The 9,607-nt window shown below is 44.6% G+C and overlaps 1 protein-coding gene across 1 annotated transcript in view; it reads left to right on the forward strand.

Annotated features, from left to right (window-relative positions):
• FER1L6 (fer-1-like family member 6) overlaps window positions 1-9,607 on the forward strand; it is a 128,793-nt gene that overhangs the window by 59,496 nt on the left and 59,690 nt on the right. Inside the window, exons 21-22 of the mRNA XM_012660820.1 lie at window positions 4,853-4,987; window positions 8,180-8,329. Of these exons, the coding sequence (XP_012516274.1) occupies window positions 4,853-4,987; window positions 8,180-8,329 (285 nt within the window). The remainder of the gene's footprint in view (window positions 1-4,852; window positions 4,988-8,179; window positions 8,330-9,607) is intronic.

Raw genomic sequence — 9,607 nt, forward strand, 5'->3', positions numbered from 1 at the left:
GTGTTGATCAGTTAATACCAGTTTGATGGTGAGTACATGTGGTGCTTGTCTTTCCATTCTTGGGATACCTCACTTAGTAGAATGCGTTCCAGCTCTATCCGGGAGTATACAAGAGGTGCTATATCACCATTGTTTCTTAAAGCTTAGTTCAGGTTTTTTCTTCTTATAAAGCCACCAGTCCCTCTCCCATGGTAATCCATTAACCCATTAATCCTTGAATGGATTTATCCATTTTGAAGGCAGGGCCCTCATGACCCAATCACTCTTAAAGCCCCCACCTCGCAATGCTGCCACACTGGGGATTAAATTTCAACATGATTTTTGGAGGCGACAAATATTCAAACCATAGAATGAATCTATGGCTGTTTCCTCTGTACTTTCTCCCTTTCCTCTGCACTGAGTGCTGAAATGTGCAAAGGGTTCCTAATCAGGAAGAGTTCAATAGGGTGCTTTGCTCAAGAGATCATATTCTCCAAGGATTTGCTTTGCTCTCTGATTTGCTGTTTGGAGAGAGGGAAGCTCGGTAAAGACTTGCCCTCTCAGGGGGTTAAGACACCATAAGTGAAGACACGAAGCACCCTGAGGTTACTTTCTAGCTCCTCTTCTCTCTGGCTGCATGTCTTTGTGCAAATAGTAGAATTCACTAAACCTCGGGTTTGTTATTTTAAAATAAGGCTGTCATGAAGAAGAAAAAAGTTAAGTGCATAAAATGATTGATACATGCTGGCCATTATATTGGCTGATGTTGAGAGGGCTAACATTTTTCTCCAAGGCGCAGCCCGTGACCTGGATGATCAATTAGACTGCGTTTTGATTTATGACTCGCAGACTAAGAGCAGATGTGAACCAACCTCCCATTCATTTAACCAGCACCTGTCAAGGGCTGGCTCTGTGACAGGTAGCTTCAAGGGACCAGGCTCTGCTCCTGCATAGTGTGCAATCCAGGTGTGGATGCAGTCCTCCAGACAGGTGCCGCCACACTGTGGTAAACTCTGTACAGACTCCTACAAGATATAAGCGGAGAGAGGTTTAGTTCTACCTGGGAGGGGAGTAGGGAGAAACCTTAGAAGGAAAGTGACTTCATCGTCATTCAGTAACTGAGCATGAAAACAAGAAGGCACCAGACTGTTTTCTGTTTCTTATGTTTCGAGAGGTGATATATAGTGCAGTGATTATGAGTATAGATTCTGGGGCTGCATTGCCTGGGTCTAAATCCAAGCTCTTCCATTTATCATCAAACCCCTCTTTGTGTCTTGATTTCTTTGTCTGTGAAATAGGGATGATAACATTGTAGATTCCTCCTAGAGAATAAAACACCCAGGACAGTGCCTCACTTAAACTGGCTTTTACGTAACTGCTTGTTATTGAGGCTTCCTACCAAAAGCAAGAGAATTCTCAAAGGATGAGCCTCTGGAACCTTCCTTCACCTGCCAAGATGACTGTGGAATCCAGGCCCTCAGAGGTGACCTTGGAGCCTGGAGTGGAGAGGGGTTTAGTGAGCTCCCTGGGCTGCTGTGTAATTATCATTCGATTTTCCATCGCCATACAGTATCTTCATTTGATTTAGATCCATATCTCAAAGGACCAAATGGCTTTTGTTTATCAAATAATCATTTGAAAGGAAAAATAAGGTTCTGTTAAGCCCTGGACTTCGCCTCCATAATTTTGAACCAAGTACCTAATTTTTGTCAATAATAATAGCTGTCATTTATTAAAAGCTCCTCATGTGCCAGGCACAATGCTAAGCATTTTATGTGCACTGTTCGCTGTGTCTCACTGCAGCCCAAAGGTGTTATTAGTGCCCATATTCTGCAGATGAGGAAGGTAAGGCTCAGAGACGATATAGCTAGAAGACGGTAGAGCCGAGATGGAAACCAGGATTTGTCCAATCCCAAAGGCACTTTGCTCAACCACTCTGCTTCCACTCTGGTAAGAAGGCGGCCCGGTTCCCCTCTCCTGTTTCAGGGTTGTGCTGCCAAGAGGCACTGATCTGCAGGTGACGTGCCCCCTCACGCACTCTTCATGATGGGGAAAGTTAAGCCTGGGCCCCTGCAGTCATAGCTAAGCACCACTGTTTACCTCGTGGTTCTCATCTGAACGGACCACATGGTGCTCAGGGAGAACAAGCGTCTGAGGGCTGGCCCTGCAGACCAATCCTTTATAAAGTGACTTAATGGAATAAAATATTTCAAAGAGGGTGATCCAGTCATTACAGACGTCACTGAGGACATGGGACTTACAAACCTGTGACTGAAGGATAAAGGGAAAGAGAGAGAGCTCTCGCAGAGAAAGGCTTTGCGGATAAAGGAGGAAGAGGGACTAAGTGGCTGAAGAGGAGCAGAAGAGGAGAAGGGGAGGGGATCTTAGCAGGTGCAGCCAGGGCCCTGGGGTTTTAAACCACCAGGCTTAGTCCTGAGGATGTGAAGGTGTCTCGGTAGACGTGATTACGCCAGTGCAGGGTAAGGCACGTGGCAGGCATTCAGTAGATGTTTACTCATTTATAAAAGAGTGTAGGCAGGGATGGAGTTGGGTGGGTAACAAGCATTTATTGAGCACCTACTGAGTGCCAGACACTTAATATTTTCAGACAATGGTCATAACTCTGCAAGGTAGGTGCTAAACCCATTTAAATAAGGAACACTAAGGTCTGAAGAGGTTAAATCACCTGCCCAAGTTGGACATGAGGTAGGTAATGAAACTAGGATCTCATTCCAGGGTCATCTGATTCTAAAGCTCTACTCTGTCCATGATAGCTGAACTCCCTCATTAAAGTGTCAGCTAAGTGCTACCATAACGTCCCAAACAATGTCACTTAACCCAGTTATGATGCATAGCTCTTTAGGGGAGCCCTTAAGAAATTAGGCTAATCATAGGTACCTTGGCAGAGAAGTGGGCAAATGCACCCCTCAAAGGTGGTCATGTGGTCCTTTTATTCATGGGAGCTACTCTGAGGACAGATCAATACACACTCATTCATTCATGCAAATAGCTCTTGAGCACCCACTATGCACAGAATGTTGTGTTAGCGCCTAATACTGTGCCGAGCACATTGTAGGTCCTGAATAAACACATGATGAATGAATGCTGGCCTATGAATCTTATCAAGCAGCATTTACAGCCCAGCGCCAAGAAGACATCAAGATATTTCTGTAGGAAAGATGCTGTCATAAATTGCTTTGGTATCACTGTCAGGTGCATGCTGCAAAAGAGACAACATTTCCGTTTTCGAAAACAACATAACACATTGTTCTTTGTGATGTCAATCACTGACACAGGGTATCTTTGCACTGCAACTCCATAACTCCTGTTTATTGGTTGGTTGAAGCCATTGATTTCCTCTTAGAAAAGTTAGACTTTCTCTGAAATATTATGTTTAAAACCTCGTTGTGTCATAAAATACTCTAAAAACGAAAAGCAAGAAGAGAAGGAAATTGTGAAAATGCACAATAATTTTATGACTCACATAAAGAAGAGCGATAAAAATATTCTTTCGTGACCATGGTGCAAATGACTTAATGCCGTGCTTAGAGATTCCTTGATATAAAACTCTGGGATGACAGTTTTATGTGGACTTTGGAATCCAGGCCCGGCCTCTCTCCCATTCCTCCTGGACTGTACAGTGACAGATAAAGGTGCAGTTCAGAGGTGCCATGGAAATGTCCCCAGGACCCAACAGCTGCTATGGTACATTTACCTGTGAAATCACTCATTTGCCTGCAAGAGAGAGAAATGTGGTTTTGGACTCTTTCCAGGACAGGCCTCCCATAGTAATGAGGCAGCTTCTGCCAAGGTGCAAAGTGCACCAATCCTAAGATATTTAGCTCTGTGAAACTGGCATGTTTTCAAATATTCAACTAAACAGAGAATAGGATGTGAGTCCAAATATGCCCTCACTCCTGAGGGCATCACTTGAATGGCCTGGCAGGGGACCATGAGCCACTTCTAGGTGAGACACTCATGGTTCTAGGTGAATTATGCAGGTTACTGTTCTCTTTGTCCTTTGTCCTTTCTCCATGTGTATACTGGGTGCAGACAACTATCAAGGCTACAATTTGCTGCCATAGCAAACCCCGTGGATGGAAGATGTCATGCAAAATGCCGTTGATGGTTGTTTTGAAGATCCTGGTCTATTTAATACAGTCAATAAATATCCACGAGACAGTAGAGTTCCACATAAGGAATATTAGATTTTAAACCTAACTTTAGAATATTTGATGATAAAATTGTATTTACTCCTAAATAAAGAATCATTTAATCTCCCCCATCCTCAGCTTTCCCCTGAATAAAATGGAGATAATATTAGTATCTACTTAGTGAGAATGGATGAGGTTAGCAGCCTGGGCTTTGCTGCCAGACGATCCAGCTCAAATCCCAGTTCTGCCACTTGCTGTCTGTGGACAAAGGAGCCTCAAGTTTCCTGGTCTGCAAATGTGTACAAATAATTGAATCCACCTCCCAGAATTATTGTGAGGTTTGAATGAGGCAGGCTGTGTCAAATGCACTAGCCAGCGCACCATGAGTGCTCAAGAGATGGCAGCTAGTGTAATCATTGACACTGCTGTGAGGAGTGAGTTGAAATTATATATGCAGAGAGGGTGTTAAACATTGTAGGGGCTCTGCTCATGGAACTTATTAAGAATGCAAGTTCCTCCAGGGCAGGGAAACTTTGTATCCCCTAGCAGTCAGTACATGGTAGCTGCTCAGTTTACCTAGTCACTGGGATGCTGACAGAAGGAGCAACCATGGCGATGCTGTGTTCTCTTTGCTCTGCATGTGTGTCTGTCCAATGGACCTCAGAGCTTCTGCAACCCAATTCTACAACCTTTTGCTTTTCTTGTGTCCCTCCTTCCAGGTCATTTCCCAGACCCTGTCCCCAACCTGGAACCAGATGCTGCTGTTCAATGATGTGGTGCTGCACGGAGATGAGAAGGAGCTGGCAGAGTGCCCGCCCTTAGTGGTGGTGGAGCTGTACGACAGCGACGCAGTGGTGAGTGTCCCCCGGGGCCAGCGCTGACTGCACCTGGTAAAAAATGCCACATTGAATTAACTCACTTTATTTTAAAGTAAATAAAGTTCTGACATTGCAAGTAGTCAGGACTCTAGATGTACCTAGAGGCAAACCTGACCTCTGAAGACAATTCACAGAATCAAAAAATAAAATAAAAACAAAAACCAAACAAACAAAAACCAAAACCAAAAAACTGGTGATCATTTGCTTTACTAAAGGGGTTTTTTTTTTTTGACTGATTTCCCTTTAGATTGCAATTAAAAATTGGATCTGCAAAATCAGTTGACACACTTCTTCAGGAACATGATACTTGTATAAAGCAACCTGCAGCTGTACCCGGCCCCCAGCTAGTTCCATGTCCTATTGCCATTTAATAAAAACGTCCGTGCTTTTTGAAAACAGGAGGCTTTTGCTGATCTCACCCAGCTGGAAGGAACTGTACGAATATTGTCACTGACTCAGCCTTTGTAACTGGGTCTCTGTTTTTTCTTGGTGGTTGCTTCTAAGCCCTGCATGACGCATTCATCTCTATCTCTTTCCTGTTATGACGTTCACGTCATAAACCAAACCTCTTCCTCTCCAAGGATGTTTGTGTTCTAAAGCCTTGGATAGATTGAAACGCTTACTGAAAGATGTTTTTTTAACTTACTGAGACAAATATTCTTTTTTTTTTTTTTTTTTTTATTTCAGCAAATTATGGGTGTACATACGTTTAGGTTACGTGTGTTGCCCTTGGTTCCCCCCCCACCGAAGTCCGTGTTTCAAATATGTCCATCCTTCGGGTAGTGCGCATTGCACTCCTTGTGTATACAAATATTCTTTTTCCTTTTTTTAAATTAGGAAGTCTAAAATGAAAGGCAAAGATGTATTTATTTTATTTGCTGTTTCTAGCTCCTCAGGAGGTTGCAGAGCACAAATATATTAAGTATAACAGTTGTTCCTGGAAGCCTTCCTAAAGCTTCCACCTGCTCGGAGCACTCGCGACAGTCCTGCCTCGGGCCAAGGTCAGGAGGGAAATAGGATGTGAGAATCATAGAAGGTGAGCAGGGACCTTGGAGAGCATGAAGTCCCCCTCAGAAGGGGGGGACACAGAAAGGTCGAATACCTTCTTTAAGGTCACAGCTGGTTGGAGGCAGAGCCAGACCTGAACTCAGTCTCCTGTGCCCACTCTTGCCTGCACACGTGGTGGAGGCTAGCACGGCAGTGTCCCCCGTACACACGCATTCTGGTTCTCCATGTCACTCTCTCCCTCTGGGCCCCATTCCTCCATCTGTAAATTGGGGCTAGATGTACATATTTATGGAAGTTGATTTCTACTATTCAGCATGTGGTGTAGGTTTTCCATAGGGAAGGCCACAAAATGACTACCTTTTCAATTTTGTTTCTAACACCATGCTTCCAATCTTAAGTGTTTATTCTCTGTTTGAAAAGCAGTGGTAGCAGTGAAGCATCTTTGAAAGCTCCTGCTACGCCAACCGGCTGGGCTGGTTGTACTTCCCTTTGCTGCCTGGTTGCTGTCCACGTCCCTTCTAGAGCTCCATTCAGCGATGGCCTTTCTTGACCTGAGCCTAAGCCAAGCCCTTTGCAGAGAAATCAAACTTACGTTCTTGATTCTAAAGAGAGAAGGAAATGTGAGAAAAAAATAAAAATATTAAAGTTTTCACCTCCCTCCTGGAGAAAGACATGCAGACACTCAAAAGACTGTGTTCACACTTGTGGGCTGCAGCTAGATGGGGCCCCAGACGTGGTGGTGATCAGATTATCAGAATCGGACTCTTTCGGACCTGTGATTTGGTCTCAGTTCTTGGTAGTTTGTGTCCTCGTAAAAATCTGCTGACTCTGTAAGAAATTAATTTATATTTGGAAAATCGGTTGCTTGGATTTATGTTTACTGTTTTGTTCCCAGGGCTAATTTGAATTAACCATTCCCAGCTGAGATAATGAACAAACAGTTGTTACGCAGATCACTCATTTGCTACGTGCCCTAACTCTGTTCATACCTGGAGCAGGTCTGCCCCTGACAGCGAACACCAGCAGACAGCTTTGTTTGTTTTTAAGTGTGGCTGAGCTAAGACCCCATTTTCACCTCAACCATGCTTCCTTCTACAGCTGGAGATGGCGAGCATTGGTTCACGAGTCCAAAAGCAACAATGCAGTGTGGCGGCTAAAACCCAGCCCCAGCCAAAGAGAATGTGGGCACTGTCCTTGGACTGTGGAGGTCGTTTATCCAACAGCTTGCACTCAGCAAACTCAGTGTCCCCTGGCACTGAGTACTCGCCCTGTGCCAGGGGACGGGGCAGTGAATAAAGCAGGCAATTTTGCACAGAAGGAGCTTTCATTCCAGCAAGTCTTGAGATAAACAGCACAGCAGAGTGATTGCCCCAGCCCACGTGGCTCCTGGGAGCAGGCCTGGGGGAAGAGGCAGGAGGTGGAGCTGTCAGATGGCTGTTACAGAAACTGAAGACCCATATACATACATATGAGGATATTTTAGTATCCTCTTTTACTATCAAGGAAAATAAGGCAGAACTGCCCCAGCACCTAAACATATTGATCTTCCTCATCACCGTCATCATCATCATTATCATCTTACTATGTGTTAGGCACTAGCTGCATACCAGTCAAAGAATATAAAACATTACATTACTCCTCATAATCCTATAAACAAGTATTATTTTTAACTTTTTTTTTAGGTATGATGGTCAAAAAGTTTGAGTAGCTGGCCCAAGAGTGTAGAGCTAGAAAGTGACAGATTTGAGATTTCAAACTCAGGTTGGCCTGGCTCCAAAGCTCGTGCTCCCAACCACAATGGTCCCCTGCCCTAGAGATCCTTTGGAATGTTGGCTGCCACCTTATTTTTCCTTTTCCACTTCTAGTCTACCCTGGATAATTATTTTAACCTTATCCCACCAAGCTCAATATGTGAGGAGAGACATACTTCCTAAGATGACCTTGGAGTTGTCCCGGGGAGCTAGAGTGGACCCCACTGCTGCCCAAGCCTGTGGGAATGGGCACAAGGAGCTTGGAGAAAGAAGAGCATGAGACAGTGGGGCAAGAGGGAGATGCAGATGCTGATGGTTTTGTGAAGATTATTTGCAAAATTATTCTGATGCAAGTCAGAACCAGATAAGTAACAATCAGGGGAAAATAATTATTTCTTTTCTGCCTTAGGGGAAGCCAGAATACTTGGGTGCCACGGTGGCTGCTCCCATGGTGAAGCTAGCTGACCAGGACTATGAGCCACCCAGCCTGTGCTATCACCCCATCTTTTGTGGGAACCTCTCTGGAGGGGACCTCCTCGCCGCATTTGAACTACTGCAGGTGAGCGAACCAGAAGTGGCATCTGTACTAGATGTCTGTCTGGTCTGCTGGCCTCACTAAAGTGCCACTTCAGTGAGCTGTACCTGGTCCGTCTCTCTGCTATCTCACGTCTGGATGTGTCTCCTTCTGGGGATCTGAGAGGTGCCATGTAAGAACTCAGGTGACTTGGGCTAGTCCCAGATCTTTGAGTTTTAAGTCAGAATCTCAGGATGAAAGATTCTTGTGGGTTTGGACAACAGTGCTAGCGCAGCCCTAGGTGCAAGTCCTTGAGCTCCATGCAGACCATGAAAGGAAACGGAAGAGGAAGGAAGCAAACATTTTCTGGGCTCTCACTGTGTGCCCAGTGCTGTGTTTGCTGCCTCACATACTTCTCATGGCACAAGACCTTCCTCAGTCCTGCTGAGGGAGGTATTAAGATTCCCATTCTACAGACAGCAAACTGAGGATTAATGTGGTAGATGGATGCACCTCATCTCACACCTGGTTGGTGGTTGAGCTGAGAGTTGAATTTAGACCTTTAAAGCCTTTTGCTCCTTACACTGTATCACAATTTCCCAAAGACAAAGAGCTCTCAGTCCTTCCCATTAAGACCTTGGGGGAATTTGTGAATGTGTCTGGAAAGACTTTTTCAGAAAGCAGAGGCAGGATATTGGGAAGGAAAGCTGAGACCCTGAAGTCTGGCTGTCCATAGAGGACCAAAGAGAACGTGGGAAGGACCTGGAAGATAAGTGAGCAGCTGGGTGTGTATCAGAGAGACTTTTGTCCCTGACCTTCCCTGAGGCGTTATCAGGGCAGCTGGCACTTTACCTTCTGGTCAGACCAATCCCTCTGTCTTAATCTGTTCAGGCTGCTACAACAGAATTTCATAGAGTGGGTGACTTAAACAGCAAACAATTATTTCTCATGGTTCTGGAGGCTGGGAAGTCCAAGTTCAAGGTGCTGGCAGATCCAGCATGTCAGGTATCCTCATGTGGCTGAGAGAAAGAAGTTTTCTCTCTTGTGTCTCTTTTTATGAGGGCACTGATACCATTCATGAGGATTTGGTCCTTATAACCTAATTATCCCCCTGTGAGACAGGCCCCACCTTCTAATACCATCACATTAGGGTTAGGATTTCAACATATTAATTTTGGGGGGTGGCAAACATTCAGTCCATAACACAATCTATAAGCAAGCCTGGTTTTCAGAAATCCTGATTTTAAAAAACAAAACAGAAAACAACAAATTAAGCCAAAACTTGCTTAGTGGAGAGACTAGAAAGCAAATATTCTTTTTTTT

This window comes from Propithecus coquereli, unplaced genomic scaffold (assembly GCF_000956105.1).
Source record: "Propithecus coquereli isolate 6110/MARCELLA unplaced genomic scaffold, Pcoq_1.0 Scaffold68, whole genome shotgun sequence".
NCBI classification, from domain to species: domain Eukaryota; kingdom Metazoa; phylum Chordata; class Mammalia; order Primates; family Indriidae; genus Propithecus; species Propithecus coquereli.